The 24,982-nt window shown below is 27.5% G+C and overlaps 1 protein-coding gene across 2 annotated transcripts in view; it reads right to left on the reverse strand.

The window, feature by feature from the left end:
- LOC105360930 (protein pangolin, isoforms A/H/I/S) overlaps positions 1-24,982 on the reverse strand; it is a 78,403-nt gene that overhangs the window by 37,477 nt on the left and 15,944 nt on the right. The window contains exons 3-4 of one of the 2 annotated variants that reach the window (XM_011497958.1): positions 22,694-22,797; positions 18,105-18,357 (exon numbers count right to left, since the gene is read on the reverse strand). In XM_011497958.1, coding sequence (XP_011496260.1) covers positions 18,241-18,357; positions 22,694-22,797 — 221 coding nt within the window. In that variant the 3' untranslated portion in view covers positions 18,105-18,240. Of the gene's footprint in view, positions 1-18,104; positions 18,358-22,693; positions 22,798-24,982 lie in introns of those variants that run through there. The other variant, XM_011497959.1, reaches the window with a different exon arrangement.

Raw genomic sequence — 24,982 nt, forward strand, 5'->3', positions numbered from 1 at the left:
TTGCAACCTTCTCTCTAATAATTATGCACCTCTCTGTTTGTTTTGTCCCTAATAAAGTTCCCCTCCTCTCTTTTTTGCTCAATCGTTCATCCTTTCATCTTCTTCTCAGAGTACGAACAAACAAATAAAATCCCTTATCAAACGCTTTTATTTCTTGTTTTCAATATTCCTTATAAAGATATAACAAACATTTCGAATATTTTGCGAGCACAATTCCAACCGATTTCGTTTCTCTTTCCTGAGTTGTCACGATAAATATCCAATTCGTGTTTCGAAACGGCTAGGCTGCTATCGAGGAAATACAAGCACGATGGTTTGCTACAGACGTTGCCCAATAACAAATCAATGGCCGGGTGAGAAGTAAGTGGCAGGTGTGTTGCTGCTCTTGCTTTCTATATTTTCTTTTTGCATTACTTTCATTACATTCTTTAATTTTTCGAAGCATGGAACAACCGATGCAAAGTTGATTTTTTCTTCTACGTACTCATTGGAAAAGTCAACAAATGCTTGGCTCTACAAATACGCTAATTATCTTATTAAAAATATCGGAAAATCTTACAAACCAATAGATACTGTATTGAATATAAATATTATTGGTTAAATATAAAATTAAATATTTATTTTCACTTCAAATAAAATCTACTATTATACAAGTGAATTTAGTCGCCTTCAAATATTTGCTCCTCGTTGTTTACTGAATTAGGTATACATGTAAGTAATCTGGACTACTAAATAAATCATTAAAATGTTATTAAAATTGTTGCAGAAGATATATATAACATCTGTATTGTGCGAACCGTTACAAGAAATATTTTCGTTATTCTCCCGTTATAATTATTTTTCTTTCTTTTAAAAAAAGGAATTTTTTCATATGTTTAAGTTAATTATACTACGTATGTAGATGATACAAAATTATAATTATTCCAATTTTAAAAACTGTACTCAATTTTCTGGGCATATATCATATAATTAAAATAATATAATTTCACCAGTTTTATAACATACAAAAGTGTGTACTCTTTTGAAATAAAACGAAAGCTTATTGCTTACAATTTAAATTTTTATTATTTATGACTATTTATGATTTTCAAAAGTTTTATCGCTAATACATAGAATTTTTAATAAAATTCTTACACAGTAATGACATTTATACAAATTTATGCGTAATAAGTATTATTATAGTATATTAATGTGTATAATATCTTATTATTTTTAAGAGTGTAGAATGTTGATAACAAATTTCAAGATATTTTAATAAAACTTAAAAATACGAGGTTCAACGTTTTAATGTTAACAGTTATAAATACTAAAATCATATTAATATATTTCAAGTGAATAAAATTATGCTATTCTATTTTATATTCTCAAATTAATTTAGTATAGTTTTTGTAACACTAGCTAATATCAATAAACTAAAACTTATGTAAAATGGATTATTAGTTCTCTATTTATTGTTTTATGAATAAGTATACAATACTGCACAATATTTTAATTTATTAAAAAATTTTAAATGTTCTTTTTTTATCTTATTTTTTATTCAATAGAATTTAAATATCTATTTTATTAAACTAATATCTGTATTAGACATTCATTCGTTTATTTAACATCATTTGTATTTCCGTTTATATAATTTGTATCTATCTAGGAGCGTCTAATTTTTTTTATAAATAAATATAAATCGTTACTAGTACAATCAAATTATTATATTTGCAAAAAATATGATTGATCGATATGAATTCAAATTAACAAATTGATACTTTTATATAATTTTTTTTTCACTGAAAGCAGTTTGACATTGATGAATCTAAAGTACATATTTTGTTAAAAAATAAAACGTTTAATTATAAATAAGTGAAATATTAAAATAAAATAATAATTTATTGTAATAAAGCATCCTATTAGTAATACTGAAATCACATATGATTATACAATAGTAAATAATAAATATTAAATAATAAATAATAAATAGTATAAATATCCTTTAGACGATTACTCATTTAATTACCTTTTCATAATATAATTATCAACGTTGAAAAAATATTTAAAAAATTAATAAGAAAATATATGAATAATTAATTAAAAATAACAATGAAATGAATAATTATGAGTGTACGGAAATCTATATTTTTCTGACAAATAGTTTATAATTCATTAGCAATTAAATATTTTTACTCTTTTGCAAAATGCATGTTTGAAAAACAGTAAATCAACTTTCATAAAATGGATTATTATTTCATTGCTTTGATTATCTCATTTGTAAATTCTTCTAACGAAAGTAACAGATTAAAACCGATGAATACATTTTTACAATTTACATTATTCCTAAAAAATAAATCTTATGTGAATTTACAGAATATCAATATATTATTTAGGTGAGATAATAATGCATGTTATTATAATTAATCGTGTAATAATTTACAAATAAAAAACTTTAATTGATAAAGAACAATGAATTTTTATAATTTAAAAAAATATAAAAAATGATATATACCAAATATCTTTAAGAAATTATATTTATTTATGTCACTAACAATCTCATCGACAGTTAATTGTTCTGTATTGTGATATCATAAAATAAAATTGATGTCTTTAGAAGTGTGTGACTGCAGCAGAGTTTAGCAAAAAGATTCATAGAATTAAAATTGTTTTTAAAGCTATGATAACTAAATCATCTAAAGATCAGTAAATGATAGCATTGAAAAAAGAAATTATAAAAAATGCAGGAAACTTTAGAAAATTATGTTCGAATGCTTCACCGTAAGAGCGACACCATGGTATCATGTGTCTTCGTTATACTTCTAATTCAAACTAGTTTTTTAATTGAATATTCTTGTTTTGCTCCTACTCTGCTGTGGATAACTAACAATACTTAGTTTTATAGGATTTCTGTCTTCCACAAAGATTCCAAAAAGATTTATATTTAAAAAAGAGACGCTAAAAAGCTACAAATTCGATTACAAGTACAAGTGAGGAACTTAGATATTTTTCAACAAGCATCTTTCTTTTTTCTTAAATCACAGTTTTGAATGAAACTAATATAATAATAAACATATTTACTATAATATATTTAATATATATTCAGTATATACTTACTACAATAACATTCCTGTTGTAGATGTCTAGACCAGCTCTTAAGCAGTCTTCAATATTTTGTCTTACACGAAAAGAAAATCATTTCATTTTTGGAGTTTTCTAATATCACATCAACTGTAAATCCTCGAGGTTTTATAGACAGTTTATTTATTCGCAACATCAACTATTACTTTGCAATTATTGCTTATAAAAGTTGCAAGAAGTCCGAGCTTCAATGTATAACACTACATATTTAGAAAATTTCATGCTTTACATCTTTGAATATAAAATTTCACGTATTATAAATGGTAGGGATAATTATAAAAATTAAATAATACTGGATTGAATTTCAATTAAAATTAGAACCGATTAAAATATAACCTCTATAGTTATTTTTAAACATTTCTTCTTAAAAAATATTTGAGTTTATAATTTTTTAAATAACTTTTTATAAAAATATCAATACATACATAAATTATTTTCCAATTTATTATTATGATGCAACTTTGTTATTTTTATAATATTAAATAATGTTGCGAAGTCTAAAGGCGATCAATTAAGTAGCAAAGCAATAAGCTCGGAAAATCAATTACGTATTTTCTTGATATCACATTTACTAGAAATCACAATAAAACTATATCGACAATTCTTGAGATCATTTTAATAATAATAAAGTAACGTAAATTAGGTAGCTTATTGTTGGAAAGTAGGAGAAAAATATCGACTGTATTTTTTTATTAACAAATTTATTTTAATTTTTATACTTATATATTGTCAAGTTTGTTATTACTTTAACGTTTAGAAAAGTTGTCATTATTACAAGGAATCCCTCGGTAACAGCATTGAAGTTACAAGAGGATAAAAGGATGCGCGCACCTTATGCTTTTACAGTGGCATAAGCGAGGATTCACAGCTCTGAAGAGTAGAAAAAAGTAGAAGAGCACACATTAACTAAATGCGCAACACTCAAATGCAAGTTTCAGCATTCTCTCGTCGTTTTTCGATTTCGTCTTTCTTGCTTACTCGTACTACCGTATCCACAATAGAGCAGTCTCTCCAGTCAAACTCTCAAGTGGACAATACCCGGTAGTCACCGCGAACTTCTGTACTCGTCACCAACGATCTTGACTCTCTTCCCTCACATCTTTCCTTCTTTATTCGTTGTCTGGCAATGTTGAAAATCTTTTTATATATGCACTACGTTCCCCCTGAGAGCGGCGCATCACTGCGCACTTTCCTGTTTTTGAGGGTAGGCGACTGTTCCTATTATCCTACGAATTGTACGTGAGTGCATGCCTGGTTTAGTGTTTTTGAGAGAGCATTGCGAATCTGAATGATTTTTCGGTTTCGAAATACTGATGGAGTTAACTTTTGTTGAACTGAGTCACGTAAAAAGCGCTACTGTATCGCATGCATGTATCTACTTTGGATAACAATTTTTTTGTACTTAACATAAATAAAAACTAAATAAATGTTGTAATGTACATTGGTTAAATTAAAAAATAATTAAAACATACTTTGTAATTGTAAAGGAAATTATTAGAACGTTAAAAAAACTACAATCAACAAATTTTTAAAATTACAGAGAAATAGATATAAATTTAATATACATATAAAAAATATTAAAAGTATTTATTATTTTTCATTATATATAAATTCATTGATTTTAAATATTATTAATCAATTTCTTTTAATATATTATGTTAAAAGTATAAGATGAGATAAAAATAGAGAAACATTTTTAATTGTTATAATTTATGCTATTATATATTTATCACAACTATAATAAAATGTTGATGGAATATTCTATTCAGTATTTAAAATATAATAATTAATTAATAATAAAGCGTAATCATATATTTTAATATTTAATTTAAATCCAATATAAAGAACCAATTCAACATACATTTGCTTAAAATTCTAGTAGATAATCGTGCAAAATATTTTATTAATATGTTCCATTATTTTTCTAATAAGAAATCATTAATTAAGAAAAAATTTGATAAAATATAAAAAATATTTTTGTTGCATACTGGTATTGGTGAGGAAATAATAACAAATAAATATAAATAAATTTAGCAAATAATAATAAATAAATTTAAACATGCAACATAATACTTCAATGTAGAAACTGACTGGATCGAATAAAAATGATACGAAGTAAAAATGTTATGATCAAAACGTAGTCAAATCGAAGATCTATCCTCACTTGAATATTGAAAATTAACATTAGCATATTTCATAATTTATCAAGAAATATCACATGTAGATGTAGATTTTTAATATCGACCTGTCGTTCATCATGAAAGTTCCAAAAATGTGACAGAGAGATAAAAAAAAATAGAAATTAAGAGCAAGGGGGAAAAGGAGGAATAGAAAAGGAATACAATAAAAGGCGATAGAAAAGAGGATCGAGACGAAGGCAAAATTATAAGACAAACAAGCAGTTTAAGAAAAAGAAAGCGACAAAGTATAAAACGAATAGCCTCAACTTACGAAGCACGAGTGAGATGAAGAAGGAGAAGGAGAGAACAACTGCAGAGACTAAGCGGTCAGAGTCTAAAGAGGATAAAAAGAGGATAAAAAGAGGGCGAGCGCCTCACCGTCGAGACGTGGCGCACGTCTTTTTCGACAGCTAAAGCCTCGGTTTACCCTTCGCTTGCATCGCGGTGGCTGTTAGGGGAATGCAAATAACAGGAGGCGTCGATGTTTTCGAGTTGGCTAGTAAGCCCCCGCAGGGACCGACTACACTACGGCGACGAGAGCGTGTTCCAACGATGGTTAGCGTCAAATATTTGGTGCGTGTTCGAAGCATGGCAACGCCGCGCAGACAGTATGTGCGCGGATTTGCTATCGCGCTGCTCTTGCGCGTTCGCTCAGTCACCGTTACCACCGTTGGATTATTCACTCTCTAGCGTTTGCGTGATAACTGCACCACGTTAACCGATTAATTAGGTTTTTCTTAGTGTTGCACCCTCAAATCATGAAGAATGCTAGTTTTTTAGAATGGCTTCAATTTATTTGCAAAAAAAACCACGTCATGACCATTAAAACTTATTATCTGACACGTTTCGAAAATTGTATAATTTTAGGGATAATCTAGTTAAAAATTTGAATGTGCTTACATACGATTCTTTTAGATTTGTTATTTCAGTTCTACATCCCACAAGGATTACAGTATTGATATTGAGAACTGCTCGTACTTTTACAGTCGGCTTTGTTTGAAATTCTACAAACTAGTTCAGCCTCATATTTACTATTAAAATTATTATATAGAAAGCTATAATTCCACCTACAAATTTGAGTTGCTATAAAATGCAACAATTATTAGAAGAAACGACGTACTGTATGTAGCTTTGAGAAATGAATCCATTGCTTATCGATTAATAGATACAATTTGTATATTATTTTATTACAATTTATTATATTATATACAATTACACAAATATCATTAGTGCGTTAAGACAAAGTATGGACATTAAATATTATTCAAATAAGAGTTATTGGAAGCTTTAAACCAGTAAAGAGGTGAAAGTATAGAATGACAAATTTTAAATAAGCCGAGATATCATGAATATTTGGAGACGTCGATGTGCTTCCGACTCGTGTGCATTTGCGTTTTCCTAGGCAACTAGCATGACGTTTTCGAAATTGTTATTATCATTGCAATGATGCATTTTCTTTACTTTTCACTTTTCTAGATAATAATAAAGCAATAAAAAAATCTTTCTATTAAAAAAAAAATAATTATAGCTCTATATATTATTAAATTGACATTTTACAGAATATGGATTCACCTAAAACGACACCTGATTATTCATTGGATAAAACTCTAGCTGAGACCACGTTATAAAGTACAAAATAGTAATCGTATGGAAAGCAAAGATGAAAAAATGCAAACTTATTCTGCTTATTTGTCAGTGTGCACTCTTAGTGATAAAACGAAGTAATATACAAACAGAAAATGTAAGAAAGTAAACAATACAAGGGAGAGTATGTTGAAAGACAGAAATGAGACTCAATTACCAGAGCATTCATGATTGAAGGAGGAAATTAGGACTATAATTAAGAAAAAAAAGGTACAAAACCAGAGAAGCAATGTAGAAAGAGAAAGATGAGGAGGAAGAGAAGTACCAATGCAGTCGGATACAAATAAAATAAATAGCGTAATCGCGCGATTCTTTCAACAAAATTCACAGAGATCTGCTATACTTGTTTTGAATAAAAGACAAAACGACTATGGAAAACCTCAACGTGACTGCTTTGGATGGAAGTGTAGCTAATTTTCTCATATAACATAAAATGTGAGTGGTGACGGACGCTGAAATAGAGCAATGTAAAAATATAATTACCTTTTCTAATGCAAGTTTGTTCTTTCAATAAAGATCCATTAAACATTCATTCAATACAAGATTCCCACCTAATAATTTTTAGATTTTGCATAAATATGTTGTCTTCTGAATTTTATTTACTATATGTACACAGATCTACGTAAATTATAGAAATCAACATAAATTGTATCCATTGTATTAATATAATATCCAATTATTTTAGTCATAATTATTTAAGTAAATTATATATCACAATTATTTAATCAAATATTTAATTAACTAATACAATAATTATATAAAATAAAATACTTTCTGTTATTCTTCAGATCCAATTCGTAAAATCTTCACGATCTATCTCGAATAAAAGGATCCTTTTAATTTGAAATCTTTTAAGATAATTAAAGTTACAAATTTAAAAGAAAAATTAAGTTCTGTTTATAAAAAATTATATATAGATTTATTTTTTAGTTTTATAAACATTCCTGTTTATTTAATTTATGTTTAATTTTGAGATCAATGGGCCGTATGAACACTTGGTAAGCGTATCCAATATTTATTAATTTAAATGAATTTTCTACTGCCAATCAGAAAATCAATACAAGAAAAATGATCTTAACAGCACCAAGGAATTAGAAAAAATTTGTGTTTAAAATTCATCTTAAATTAAGAGAATCTTTATCTAAAAATTATGAGAAAATTTGAAAAAATTAAATATAAAATTATAATAAAATTTTATATTACACTTCAGGTTTTTTTTGACAAAACTTTTATAAATGCTAAAAATATTATTATACTTATTAATTTAATTATTGTCTAGCATATTTCTTTAAATTATTAGTCATATATGTATTTTGATGTTAAAATATATTTAAATTTTAGTTAACGCTATATTTACTTCCATTGATTATATTATATTCTACATATATATCCATATGGAAGGTATAATGTTATAATAAATATAATATTGTATTACACCAGTTATATATTATAATTTAATAATTCAATGCTATAATATAATATAATTATGTATTATTTAATATTATATAATTAACATATGTGTGATATTTAGTGATTAATTTTTACTGTTTAAAAAATGTTTAAAATTATAAAATATTCTAAGTTATACGTTTTTATTAAAACTAAAAAGAACTTGGCGATAGGCGTGGTAATTTTATTATTTTGAGTATTTATATATAATTCTATGTAAATAATTTACCATTGTTATTAATTATTCAAATAAGAGAAATAAAAAATAATTAAAATGATATACAGTTTTTTAATGCTTATAAAAACTTCGTTAAATTCTATATTAACAGTGTTTCTTTATTCTGTATTTGTTACGATACTAATGTTTTTCATGATAATAAAGTTGAAGTTTAGTTCCAAATCTTGTACTATTAGTTTTTAAAATTGTTTATGAAAGAATCAATTTCTAATAATTGATGTATTGAGATTGAAGTTACATTCAATAGCGTTAACAAGAGGGATGATAGAAAGACCAAACACGGCAATAAGAGTCAAGTATTCAAAGATATCAGTCGGAGTGAATTTCGTCATAGCTGGCAAAGTAATCTCTGATATCATGGATCAAGGATCAGAGATCGGTGATCAGAGACTTCAGCTCAGAGGCAAGCGAGAACAAGGGCTACTCCCCGTAGAGATGCCCCGGAAAGGCAACCACGAGCGGCCAATCGCAGGATTGCGCTATATTTTTGCTAGACAGCGAGAGCTGACGAATCCAACCGAATGGCTGTTGCTATTGGTCCGAGCAGCAGCCACCCTTATTTTCACCCCCATGAGGAATCGCCCCTGCGGCACATATTCATTTTTCTCGCTGCTGCTGCTCCCATCACCACTCTACTAGACAGCTCATTTTCTCTAGTAGCCCTGTCAGAGGAAAATCTCCATGGCGACGAAGCCGCTATCCTTTTACGGAATTTTTAAGCAGTCGTCGGCCACGACAAAGTTAGTTGCGAATAATTACTCTTACACTTTATGGATGGAGCCAACGAAATGGGAGGAGAGTTGTAAGGAGTTAAGAGCAAAATTTTAATGTAAAAACCTGCGTACGGAAGCTGACTAATAGAAATTGGTTTTTCTCAAGTAACGGCTTCAATAATAAAGCATACAAGTTTTAAATAATTTAATATTTGTTATGTCTAATAATGATCTAGAAAATATTTCAGGAATATGTTCTACATTGAAAACAAGACTAAATATTATACATCTATAGGATTCATTTATAGAGCACACGGATCAGCTTCTTTCTAACTTTACGAATACGCAAAAGTATTTTTTATAATTAAAATATATTATTTATTTTCAAAAACATAAAATATACGCCCAATATCAGTGCAATAATGAATTACTTAGGATTAATTGTTATTCGAGGAATAAACTATGTTGAAGATTCTTGTATTTAAAAGGAAAATATGCATGGTTTTTGCAATAAAGCATTTGTTAAATCCTAATATTTTTTAACTATTGGGTTAAACAGAATTAGAATTCAACATGTTTAAATAATAGATTTAAATACTTCCCAAGTATAACTATGTGCATCAGTATAACCATTCATGTACACTGAGATTGAGAGTGAGAGTAAAAGAAAGAGTGATGAGGTATTTGATAAAGATATTATTATAAGATAACCACGGTGAAATATACAACCGCCATATAAATAATGTATACAATTAACTATTCAATAGAATTTGTGAATGGAATGGTGAATATAAATATATAAATACAGGTTAAAAAAAAACTAGTTAATGCATAGATGTACATACAAATTTAAAAGTTAGTTTTATTTATAATGTTATTCATAAAAATTATAATGCAAATAGTATTCTCAATTGTATTTTGTCTATAAATTAATTAAAATAGTACAATAAAACAAAAAGTAACACTTTATAATAATTGTAGCATAATTTTTAACATTGAAAATCAATATTTTTTTAAATAAGAGTATTTGTTAATTTTTATATTTTAAATATGCTGAATTATATAATTTATAAATATATTAGATTAATTTATAGCACAAAGAAATAGTATACATAATTATTCGTTTTCATAAAAGTCTATAAAATAAATAATAAACTTTGTGTAGAATATAAAATGAGAAATACTATTAGTAGCGATTCATAAGTAGGGCGACCGATGTGATATCGATGATAGTGTTATCCTAGTTTGATTATCAGTTTTTACATTGAAACGACTGGATGAAGAGAAGAGTGATTGTGAAAATCAGTATTGAAACGAGGTAGAAGAAAAGCAAGAGAAAGATCGATGACATCTAATGGAATGCATTATTATCGATTACCATTCATGTTTACTTTGGAATAAAAACATTTATTCTCTCTCTTTTCAAGTATCCAATGGCATTTCAATAATTCCCAGTTTGTTATTTTCAATACCTAGTAGTATAATTCAATTTAGTTAAAAACCTAACTGTTAAAAAACTAAAAATTATTTATACATACATCGGAGGAGGTCTATGTCGCTAGTCAGCATAAAGTTTAATTAATACAAGAAATCGACATTTTTGAAGGTGAATTCGAGAAGAACGAAAATGATAAAATGAAAAATCAAGAGCGGAAATAATATAACAGAAAAGATGAAAAGTTGCAAGCGAAATTTGAGACTTAAAACGTAACGCAAGCGACTAAGACGCAGGTGAGAAGAGTACGGATGTGTACGAACTGGAGAACAAGTGACTAAGACGAGCGAGTAAAAGCCATCCTCCTGCCTGTGATACACTGAGGTCGTTGCGTTGCGGTAATTACGCAATTTGCTACGGCAATTACTAAAGTTTTAATTGCAGGGCGCTGTAAGCTGCTTTGAAATAAAATTATTCCCAGATACTTGTTACTGAGATGATTGTCAAAGATGCGAACAAATGAAAACTACCCTTCACTTTTCTATTCTATTTCCTTCATCATTTCTCGTTATTTTTATTTTTCGTCTTTGTCTTATTCTTAATATTTTATTTTATTATCCATTCGATTCAATTTCTGTCACAAACTGTTTATTTCGTATATTAACACATAAATATTTTGTATGACTACTTTAATTTTCGATTTATTAATAGGGAATGAAATAAAATTAATTGAATATAACACCACATATATATCTATAAAAAGATTATACACAGTTAAAATACTAAAAACATCATTTTTAGGATTTCCTTATAAAATTAAGAAAAGATTTACAACAAAGAAACTTGTAAAGAAAAAAATGTTACAAATTATACAAATTAATGTTAAATATTTTGTATACTTATATCCATAGATTATATAATTACAAATGTAAAGTTAATTTTGTATTAAATAGTATAATCTGTTTTAAATTTTAAAATTTTAGGAAACTAAAATGTAACTTTATAAAAATATGCTATCTATTCATATAAATAATAGTCATTTAAAAAAAAAAATTTTGGAAAATGTTTTTACTATAAGACAATATATATTTATTTAAAATAAAATATTATAAAAATTGTAATGTAAAATTATTTATTGATATAAATCACGAAAATTATATATTTTAGTAAATATATAAAAGAAAGTTTTAATCATTGTATGATTATATAAATTTTTTAGTCGATAGTATTAGTTCTTTAAAGAATTTAGTGATTTGTCAGATGAAAGTTTGTTGAAGAAAGAAAAAATCAATAGTCAATCTCCATAGTTTCAAATGGTTGAAATTCTTGATGCTTACGTAGGTAGACAGTAATGAACGAATATAGGAAACAAAAGATGGATCGAATGTAAAGAAAGGGGCAGAGCATTATGAAGTTAGCAAAAAGTAGTCTCATAAGCTATGGAACTTATAAATATTAATCGTTAGCTAAATTAATGTGTAATCTATAGGCAAGATATGAGCATAAAGTTAAGATTACACACACATACGTATATATTTAAAAATGCAAGTGTGCGTCAAAGAAAAAAGCAATTTTAAAAAGGGGACAGGGTATTAGAAAGTTTATGGGCACAAGTTCGTCATAAATTAAAATGCAAAGTGAGTGGATGTCGAATATATGCTGGTATGTATATATAGGTGGGTCAAGGATCGAGAGGTGCTCTGTAAAAAGCAAAAGACAAAAAGTTAAAATATATTGTAGATGTGGAAGAAGACTCGAAAGGCAAGTCCGAAGAAAAGCAAAAGAATAGAATGAGGGTGAAATTGTTTGCACGAAGAGACCACAACAAGGAGGATAGTGATGACTGGACCCACAGGCCAAGAGTAGCCTAGAGAACTAGGTATAGAACTAATTTAGAACTATGATTACTAGAATATTAATAATCATCATTTAATTTATGAATGACTAATTAATGAGCGCATTGTCTCTAATCTTTTTTAATTTTATACAATTTTTATTTAAAAATCATTTTATCCATTATTTCTTCTACTACTATGAATGGTTGGCTTAACTCAGTTTTAACTTTGTACTTATCAATTAATTCATTTGAATATTGCTGCCTAATTATTTTCAAATAATGAAAAACATTTTCATTAATTATTTGCAAAAATGAAATTATTTCCCTCTATTTCTATTGTAAATTAAATACTTTCCAATGGAGATATTGAAAAATATTTCACCGTTACTTTTTACACATCAAAAATTCATTCGAGATTAGTTACATCCTCTCTATTACATTCTTTCATTCCCTGAAAGTTCTTGTCATTTTCTCACTCTTCCTTTCTCTTCTTCACAGAATAAGTGCGTTATCTTAAAATTACAAACTTTTATATATTACAAAATTTTATCCAATACAAATTTTCATAACTGATACAATATATAAAATACAGAATAACTTACAAAAGTATTGAAAACGTGCAGCAATTATGAAATATTAATTTGTATTTAATTTGAATTTTTGTAGAAAATTATAATCTTTATATTAATTTATATGTGTATATAAACCGCAGCAATGTGTGGATAAGACATTTAGATTTTACAAAAAAATTAAATTGTATGTAAATTTTTAATGCTTATTAGCTTCTTATTTCATTAAAAAAAAGGTGCTTTGGAATACGTTGTTCTTTATTTGAAAAAGTATATTTATTATATTAGATGAAAAAAGCAAGTAGTTGGTAGTTTGTATTGTCTTCTAATGTTCAGAAGTATTTTAGAAATAGTCATTAAATATCAGTACAAGTATAAATCGGGGCTTGAACAATTTATGAAACTAAAATTATGTTATCTCTACTTATTGCTTTCTTGCTTTTAAAAACCAATTACTATAGAAATTTTCATATCTTTTTTTGCTAATTTTCTTGATCTCTCGGAGAACAGAGACAAAAAGATTCTTGTTTTCTTAGCTCCGATTATACTGGCCCGTCATTTCCGTTTATCGTAAACTCGTCAGTTGATGAGTATAACGGATGTCAATTTCCGATTTTTCTTTATTTTTTTTTTGACATTACTAGTAGTCATAGCTTGTATTTCAGATATAACATTTATATTTTAGAATTCTTTTATTTTTATTCATGGTTTATTTTATTAGTTGTTATTATCTTTGACCTTATCCAAAGAAATTCTTTCTTTTTATACTTTTATATTTTAGTATATTTATTGTTTATTTTAATATTCAAATAAATGAATTATTTCAATGTTGTTCTAGACATACATATCGACTCAAAATAAATTTGATTATGCTGATTTACCTATAATACTGCGAGTATATTATTTGTTCTTCAACATTTTAAGCAAATATTCAATTTCAATTAATAGCCACAGTATTATATAATGTAGGTATTTTAAAATTCTAATAAAATAGTGGATTATTATATTAATGCCCAAAAATGGAGAATCGATTGTATTTTTTATTTTCCCATTCCCTTTTAGCACCGATCATCTATCTCTGCCTCAATTTCTTATTTTTTTTGCTAACAAACACGAAAGTACGTAATGTAAACTTCCTGTGGAACCATACACAGAAATAGCTCGAAGGCAATGCTGTCAATAGCTTTTACAGACTTTTAAGTCCAAATGATTGTAATTCTTAACGTTTTTTATGCGAGCAAAAAATTGGTCTGGAAGGAAAACAAGTAACTCACTAGAAATCGCTATCGGTGCATAAGTTGAAATTGAAAATATATGTTCAAAGAATATCATCTTATTGAAGTTGTTAAATATACTCGTTAGTTCGTTACTCGAAGTTGTTAAATATACATTTTTCGAACATACAAAAATAAGTTACATTTTCAAAAATCTGATCGTCAAAATTTTAAATATTTGGTCTCTTCCTTTCCACGTATTGTGATTATCATATTATCATATGGTAATCAAAAGTTAGTGTTTTGCGAGTATTTAACAATTAACATTTATCCAATAATAAGTAATACAAAAACGTATAAACAGGAATTTTAAACATATCAAATAAAAATCTCTATGGAGTAACAAAGTACCAACACTTGTACTTTTTCGAAAATTTATTTGTAATACTATAGGAACTAATTGGTACTAAAAGCAGTATACAATATTTTGCTTTTAATGTAATTAAAAAGTTTTTTATTTTATTATATAATTAATGAGATTCTTCAAAATATACCATGTTTGATAGAAAAATTAGTATTGATATCGATTCTTTTTTCGATATGTGTAAAAAGAATATTACACTTTTAGATACGAGCTCTTAAAAAAAATATTTTATTATTATAAAATGTAAATTTCATTAATGTTGATAGTGTTTCAACATTTTAGTGTTGACATTTTTAACATAAATATACAGACATACAATAGAATCCGATGTATATAACTGCCCTTTATCTTTAACATTCAAGGAGCTTGGTTTCAAAATAAAACTCTATTACTGAAGACATATAAGTAAAATCGAATATGGATGATTAGAAAATAATTACGAAAATCAAAAAATCAAATAACACTTTCAAACCATATTGTCGTTATGAGAGTTTAAAAGATATACTCCTCTACAATTTAATTAAATAAATGAATTACTAGCGAAGATGTATTTATAAATTGAACATTGTTAATTAACTAAACGAAATGTAAAAACAGTAAATTCTTGTTGCCATCAATATTCACAGGTTTGAATGTATGTGTAAATACATTGTTGGATCGTATTATGGAAGATTAGCGTATACATTTAGATTTATCTTATGAATGAACGACTGCTGTAGAGTAAAAATAAGTAAATAATACCATAAGCTGATCGAGTTAATAAAAGTCGTAAAGTGTCATTCAACGCGTGCTGTTTACTATAATGCTGTATCCATCGATTGTGCTTATTTTAGTTCGTGAGCTTGATGAGACGTGTATTGAACTTCGTAGCACAGATGTGTGTCGTATCAAATACATAAGCTAAACAGTACAACAATAAGCTAGTTCCCAATGTTTACGAAAATGCGTTTCAATCCAAATGCATCTATTATTAAAGATTCTATTGGACTTGAAATTTGATAATGTATGTACTATTTCTTCATTCTTAAAAACACAACTTATCTAGAATTTATCAAAAAAATTATTGCGATTATCAAATTTAATATTTGGTAAAATGTTTCTCGAACGGATAAGTTAGGAATTGCAAATGGACATTAACAAGATCATTTAAATAATTTCTGTATAAGTAGTTTACTATCAATGGTTTACTTTAATCATCTTGATTCTTAAAACAACAATTAATATTAAATTGTGTTATACTTATTATATAATTAGTTTTAAATAGATTCTTAAATGAATCTCCAAAAAATATATTGAGTACATAAAATATAATTATTACATTATAATATAATTTATTTCCATAATAAAATTTTTTTTATTTTCTTTTGTGAAATTACTTATATGAGTAATTTCAAATAGGGTTTTATGTAATAATAAAATTAAATAATTATAAACAGTCGCCTGGTTAATACAAGATTATTAGTGTGGATTTTAATGCATTTTCATAAACGTTATATATATGTAGCATTATAAAGAAACTGCATTTTTTAAGGGAAAAACTGTGTTCCAAATATAATTTTTTTTAATACTTTAAAACTTCTTAAACGAAGAAAGAAACAGTGGTGCAAACGATTAAAAGCGATTAAGTATTAATTAATACTTTATAGTAAATTACTTCCGGTGTTTGTCCGGTATGTCACGTAATTATGTAGGCGCAGAAAAGAAAGCCAAACAGAAAAACGCGATGAATGTAAAGGTGCGTTTAAACGAGGTTCCAAAGTTAAGTTACATGCAAGGTGAATATGATGGCGGATACGCAAGTAAATTCAATGTAAAGAGAGTGAGGAAGAGAGAGAGAGAGAGAGAGAGAGAGAGAGAGACAAAGATGAGATGAGAGGAACGAAAGAAACGAAACGATAAGAAGCGAAGCCTGTATAACCAGTAAGGTGCAGTGTGCTGTTGCCAAAGCCCTGGCCGGTTTACTTTCGTCTCTCTTACTCTTAAAAGATGGTTAGTTCTGGGCATTCTTCGATGCTCACGGCCCTCCCTCACGTTTATTCTGCCTCATTTATCCTGGAAGCTTCGACTCACATTGCTTTCGTCTCCCCTCCCGACCCATTCACTCGCTCCCTTGTTCCAGCCGAGAATGGCTCGTCGACCAAATTTTCAGGATCTCCACTCGAAGCCTCTGAAGAGAGTACTCTCTCTCTCTCTCTCTCTCTCTCTCTCTCTCTCTCTGCCTCTATTTCCTTCTATTCTTCTATTCTTCTTTCGTTTTTCGTTTTTCTCTATCCATAGACCGTTCCTACGGGCTCTAGGTGTTGAATAAAAACGCCCCACAAGGTTCTCTTTTATTTACTGCAACTTCAATACATTTCTATACCATATATACATTACATATAAGTACATATAGGCCTATATATATAGGATATATGTCTATATCCACACTCTGTACACTTAAGAAAATTCTTTAATCATTCTTATTTCTTTTTTCTGCTAAAAATTTTAATAAATCCTTAAACCTCATAATAAAAATGCTAAAAAAAATAAATATATGAATTTTTACTGTAATAATATTATTTGTAAAAAAATTTATTATTGATATGCATTCATTTTCACATAAGAAAAATCAATGATAACATTAATATGTTGTAAATATTATAAACGCATTTAAATATAAAAAAGGATAAAAATAAAAATTCAGGATTTATCTTTATATTAATTTTTATGCACAATTTTTATTACAATTTTACGTTTAAATATATACGAATACGTTATATCTTTCATGTATCCATAAAATTTATAAAAGCAAATAATATCTTTTAAATTAATTCCATGATAATAGTGAGCTCAGTTCAGGATGAAAATTAAAATTAAATTTACAATTTCAAACATTTATCCTACATTTTAATTAATTACATATTTTATAATACGTAGCATATAGATCAAGAAATTTAATTTTATTACAATATGGAAAAAACAAAAAAAATAAAACTCATGAAAATACTAAAGATCCAGAAAAGTTAACTTAGAGTAACAAAAGACATAAACAAATTTTTCTTTCCCTTGAATGAAATTTTCTAAGTAGTTCACTTCTGGCCTTGTAATCGAAACAATCAGAAACCAATTTCAGTATATACATAGGCAACCGACCAAAGATTCCACCTTGAATCATTCTTGTTTAATTCTCTCTCCACTCTCTCTCTCTCTCTCTCTGTCTCTCTCTCTCTCTCTCTCTCGCACAGAGGATATCTACCTGAATTCATACGAACGCCTTCTTTGAAAAGGATCCTATGGAAATTCCTATCTTTCCCATGGATCTATCTGCGTGCATTAGTGTTCTATCTTGCTGTTTCTCTATCTCCCTTTCCCCTTGCCCCTTTTTCTTGGCTTTGCAATGCACTGGAGTTTTGCTTGAAAAGAGCCTCCTGCTTGGTGCAGTTAGCGTATGCTCCTCACGACCCGACTGCGAAAGCTGAATCCCATCTTGATGTTTTGCGTTTTTGCTTTCCGCACAGAAACGCAATTGCCATGCAAGATGAATGACTTCGCGTTACACTGAGATACATAATATAACAAAAAATATTAAATATTCAAATGCTTATAATGTATTCCTTCCAAAAATGACGGCTGTAGAATGATTTGCAGTTGAAAATGAATTACTTTATGTTATCGCAGTGTTATATATGTGCTTATATAAAAAAGCATCTATAAATACTAGCCCAATGTGAAATCTGAAGTAGGCGTTTTATGTTTGCATAGTATACAGAATAAATCGCATATTTTAGTAGTATAATTATAAAACACAGCCGGTCATAGAAACATCTGGATACTTCAAATTTTTATACAATGTTTTTTTAATCCTAATTAATTATTAAAGATGCTATTGTTATATATGTTCATGACTATTATCACATTGTAGTAGTCATTGATAAAAATAATTATTGAAAAGTGTATTTATAAAGCAGATGAATATATGCACTCGCGAATGAAATACATATAAGGTTTTCAAATTATTTGTACAGATGTGTTTAAAGAAAATCGCTAACATTAATGGTAAACATTTTTAAGTTTAAGCGCAAAGTATACTATACTGCTATCATTTTTTAATTTTTTATTAATGTAAATTAAAAATTTATCGTTAAAAAAATTTATTCCAATTTATTTAAAAAAAAAATTCGGATATTTTATTGCGTCATCGAGGTATATTATTAGGTTATTTTAATGTTTATTTTCATAATGATATATAAAGAGCGATGATTCTTTAAATATGTTAATATTGAATTGTTACAGAGTAACTATTACCGAACATATTACCGAAAAATTACTAAAATATATTTGAATATATTATTTTTAAATTAAGTAGAAACTTTTTAAATTACGAATTAATATAAAAGAACAAATAATCACTTTTTACTGGAACATTATTGTATCTTTTTAATTTATTAAAGAAAAATTTTAATTTAATCTTAGCTGTACATGTTATTTATTTATGCTAGATAAGCAGCTGCATTTTAGGAGTACTATATTAATTATATAGTTTATATTGAGTAGAAGCGCGTAAATAACAATTTACATAAAACAGCATTTGTTCTTTATATAATATAAAATATAATGCATTAAAATCTTTAATTATTTTAATATTTTACAAGCAAAACATGTAGTTAAATGTTTAAAAAGAGCTTGACTTCGGTCAGCTACATGTTGAAATACAGGTAAAACGTTTCAAGCTGGTAAGGATTGAAAAAGTAATTTGACAGAAAGGTGTGGCATCATTATGGTTGGGCTTAAAAAAAAGAAAAATGAACAGAAAAATAAGTAGAACAAGAGAAAAAAGCGTTGAGTACTCCTATTTGCCTCTGACTCTGAGGCTGTGCTCACAGTTAGGGTCCTGTGCAACAATTAGCGAATAGGGGAGATTAAAATAGCTCTGTTGCTGTTGGAGAAAAATAAAAGCATCATATAAAATGACGTAGAGAGAAAGAGATGCATGAACGTGCGCCCATGGACATCTTAGCATTTTGAAGGCATTCGCTTTCTTGTGTTGTACTCGTGATCACAATGAGAACAATACGAATCTGCCCTTCCGCCGTAGCCAAGAACAAATATATGGACCTCGTTCGATTCCTTCTTTTTCCGTTCACGGACCCAGTGCTTGTTCTTTCACTCACTCATTCTCTCTATCTCTCTCTCCCTTCATCCCTCCCTCCTACACAATCATTACTTGCTTTCTACTACATTATAGAGCAATGTTCATCGTGTGAGAAACGATACCAGTGGCCGGCATTATATAAAGCTGCTAGGTTGTAGAATCCAAATATCGAGGGAAAGACGTTGCCGTAGCTTGCACGCTCCATTATACTCATTTTGAATTAAGTATGTAACTACTAAGACCACGTTGGCGATGGTACGTTCATTTTTTCCTGTTGTCCGAGTTAGCTGTATGTGTTTTAATAAAAGGGTTTTGAATTTCATATACTTGAGTCTCGATAGGAGCAACTGAGCTTGTCGCTTACTTCTCACTTTCCTTTTCTTCTTTTATTCTAAGCACCATTCCCCTTTTCTCGTAAAGTTACGCTCTGGCACTTTATTTTTGGAAGGACTGCCGACAAATCGAATTCTCTGAACCCTTTCCTGTGGCTGAGAACTAATAGTCATACCGTCTCGTCCATTTTTCCCAATTCTGCTCTTTTATCATAATTAATTTGACTTTTATTTTTTATTCTTATTAAAGTCCTTCATAAAAAAAATTGTATAATATGAGTTAACTCACAACTTTGCTTCTAAGGTCTTCGCGCAACATTCAAAGCCATCATTTGCTGTAAGACATTATGATCAAACTTTACATGATTAACATGGTATTTTTTTACTAATTTGATATTTAATTCCATTTTTTTCATTTTATATGTTTTCATCGATGTATTTTCAAAGTGGTCAAATTAAAAATCTTAAAATCGAAGGTAAGATTGAAAAAGAATACAGCTAGATCAGTTTCTTTATATTGATATCGATTTTACAATCGATTAATTGAGAAGGAAAGGTACGAAGATAACAGTGCTGAATTAAAATAAAGTATACAGGCGACGTAAGAAGTAAGAATATTAGAGCTGATTTAGGTTTTCTGGCTAAAGTACACGAGCCTCGTGCAGTTTGCATGAACTCATAAGCACAGGCTCGAGACAAGCTTGTTGTTGGAAATAACGACATAATGATATGGTAGAGACTGCCGGAGGTGAATAAATTCAGGTAAGATGAAGAAATCTATATATATATATATATATATATATAGAGAGAGAGAGAGAGAGAGAAACCAAATTTAATTTTAATTATGTAATTTTCACAGAAGTATATATTTGAAATGAAACGTTCAAACTATAAAACTAATCATTATTATTTGTTAATATACAATTAATATGAAATACTCAAATAAATATACCACTAAAATTTTGTGCTTGTATGATATAAATTATTAATGAAAAAAACTAATGAATATTAGCATGGATTTGCAATTGATATAAAAATATTGAATAATAAAACTAAAGTGTCATGTATTTCTGTATTGAATTAACAGTATTATAATGCATTACATTTCAGTACATTAGTATTAATATTATATTAAAACTAAAATTTATATTTTAAACAATAACTTTCGTATTGTATACATTCTATTTTATATTCGAAACATTCATACGTGTTCTAAAGAATAAACAATTAGTGTTGTGTCTAGACTGGAAATAAAGAACAAAAGTTCTTTAATGCAAAAAAAAAAGAAAAGGAATATTTTGAAAATTGAATATTGCTTCTTTTAAAAGACAGTATAACCAAAAGACTATTTGTTAAAATATTCGAGATAAAATAATATTTAGACTTAGCTCGTGATAATATTAAATGTACCCTAATTTTATGACTTTTGATTTGTTTATATTTCTAATAGACTTAAAGAAGAATCAATGTAACAGTATGTTTATACAAATGCACAGGATAGTTGAGATAATGAAGCAATATCGACTGAAGAAATTGGTTATCGAATGTTTTGAACTCGATTACAAACTTTATAGGGAGTTTTGTCACGCAACTTACCGTAACAGCGTCGGCTTCTAAATAGCACCGGCACAATAAAATTAAAATATCAGAAAGGGGTTACTCTTCAGATTTTTCGTGTTTTTTTTCAAGTAAAAATCGTTCCTGATGCCAATCATACATTTAACTTTCCAGTGCATATCTACTGTGAAACAAGTCCTTTTTCAGAGTAAGCATTTGAGCTACTTCATGCAATGAAATTCCTTGAATACGAGCTTAAAAAATAATTACTTGTTGCAATTACGTAACGAAATTCACAGAGTAACTATGTGTCTCTATAATCAATAATTGTTTCGTTGAGAACCACTGTGCATAGTGTTATTTACGTAGACAAAAAGAGACCTGTTTTTGTTTGATTTTTTTTTGTCAATTTTACGTATGAATACATCGGAGAAATTTAATATGCTCGTTGTGCAGTCCATACAAAATGGAAATATGGTCTGTAATGGTGTACAAAGAACAAAAAGCTGCTATAACTTGCAAAATTCTCAAGATGTCGAAGATTCGACAATAACTTGATGTTGAACAGTAAAGAAAGGTTATTGATATTGATAGATATTTTCGTGTAGTAAAACTGAGCTTGTGTGACTGTTATATTATAGAACGAAGTATTATCGGTGAGGTCAATATGTACAATGCTTATAAAATGTGAAACAAGCAAAAAAACACATGAATTTAGGAGTGGTAGTAAAAAAGAAGTAAGAGACTTGGACTGCAAAAATTAAAATAAGGCGAATGAAAAAAAAAAAATGTTTGGAAGAGTAAAATAAAAAAATTCTGTATATAGTAACAGTATCCAGAAAAAGAGACTTACCATTGAAACTGGAATGGGCCCTCCTGCTCCGTTGGGGTAAGGGTACGGTGAAACAAGGTAGCCCATGTTGAATGAGGAGGTGTGCGGCGTTGGATCCACCTTTCCTACATGGACAAACACAAACGGAAAAGAGAAATTATTCACCATTCCCGCGTTCCTTGCATAACATGCATACGCACAAAATATGATTTTAATCTTTAGGTGGTTCACATATAGTTATGACCATTATAGAATTATATGGTGTAATCATCAACCTACCTCAACTACTATCAATTATTATCAATGAAATTTCCTATGAATTTTTTAATATTAATATTATTACTTACCATTACTAGGAAAATGTTTCTTAGATTTAAAAAATCTGTACTTCTACATAATTGTTATCTTTATCTTATGAAAACATAATGATTATATATGCATTACACTATCTTAACAGAAAAATTACATATAATTCCTAACGATTAACCGTTTTCAACAATGTTTTTAAAATAAAATTTTTGATCAATTTTTAACTTAAAAGTTCTTTAAAACCATTACTATACCATTTACCAATATAATTCTATTTTATTCAATGGTGTGATTCTTTAAATGAAGTATAATATTGAAATTTCTTTAAAAATTTATGCTAATAAGTAGTGATAATATCATTTAAACATTATAAAATTATGAATAATTTGTATGATCGATCATCTACAAGAAAATATTTCAATCCAAATTTAAATTTAAGACCTAATAATGTAACATAAAAAAAAAAAATTTTTACGTATGTGCACAATAAAAAATATTCGGAACCATCATTGCACAATATTTTATATGTAAATGTTAGAACAAGTTTTCAGCTATATATAAACATATCTATAATCTAGACATTTTACTTATAAAAGCTTAATATGTAATATAGTATTTACAGGATAGACAGAAACTACGTTGATATTATACATCACTAAAAGTCGTACATAAAAATGATACTCTTGTTGCAAACTGCATATATGTATATTCTGAAGCATACGTCTGATTATATTGCACATCTAGGTCTTAACATTAATTTTATTATTTCTGTGACCAAATTCTTCATATTTCGGTTCATATACCCAGAGAGAGAGAGAGAGAGAGAGAGAGAGAGAGAGAGAGAAAGTGCCTTTTACTTTTGAACTTGTAATTCATTCATTTTTTGCAAAGAATTTTTGTATTTATGTTTAATCATTTTAATATCGAAAATTATATTTAATTTATTAATGTGTATTTTTAAGCAGTATTTTAAATTAATTTTATTATTAGTCTTTTGAAAAGAAAACATGTGTAAAATAAATTGTAGAATCAAATTATTGTAAGAAATGAAGGTTAAATTGAATACATGTTAAACTACCATTAAATGAAAGAATATAGAAAAAACGTGTTTTTTACAAGTTATTTTATAAAAAGTGTGCTCTTTTATATAAAACTATTTATCTGCAGAAAGAAGCTAAAATATCCAGTTTAACAAATTGAAAATAAACTGGAATATAATTATTACAGTATTAATTACCGTATGTGAACACATGAAACCTTGTATCATATTTATTTTTTTATATACGGTGCTATTACATTGATACATGCCTAAATCAAGATATTTGCATCAATTAATATAAGTAACCAATATAATTTAAAAATTATGGACATCTCCAAAAAATTTGTAAGATAATCAAATTTTTAGTTTAATTGAATAAGGACACGATCATAAAAATTATATGTATTAAATTTAAAACTGTAATATGTATAATAATAATTTAATCGTAAAAAGATAAAGAAAAATGAAAAGAGCGTCAACTATTAATTCTATTAGTATAAACTTTCTATGTATATAGTTTTCCATTCGTAAATTATTATAATTATGATGTTACGATGATTTATAAGTTTTTTTTTGTATATTGGCATTAAATATATTAATCTACCTCCTATTTCTAATAAAGAAGTCAACATTGAACAAAAAAGAGAAAGAGATAAAATAGAAACTTCAATAATTAGGTGTTTTACTTGGATGTATAATAAATCCTCCCCCTTTCTCTGCATCTATCATCTATCTACCTATCCATTTATTTATCGACCAATTCAATTATGTATTTATCTATTTATATTACTTTTTTCAATATAAATTTTTTATTTTTTTTTACATAAAATAAAAACAAATTGTCAAAATTAGTTCCAAACAATAAAATGTTATAGACAGTAGCAAAAGTATATCCTATTTAAATTTATGATTTCACGAAATAAAATAATTTTTTCAATTTGATTTAGGGTTAAAAGTAATAT

Source organism: Ceratosolen solmsi, unplaced genomic scaffold (genome assembly GCF_000503995.2).
Source record: "Ceratosolen solmsi marchali unplaced genomic scaffold, CerSol_1.0 scaffold14, whole genome shotgun sequence".
In the NCBI taxonomy this organism is placed as follows: domain Eukaryota; kingdom Metazoa; phylum Arthropoda; class Insecta; order Hymenoptera; family Agaonidae; genus Ceratosolen; species Ceratosolen solmsi.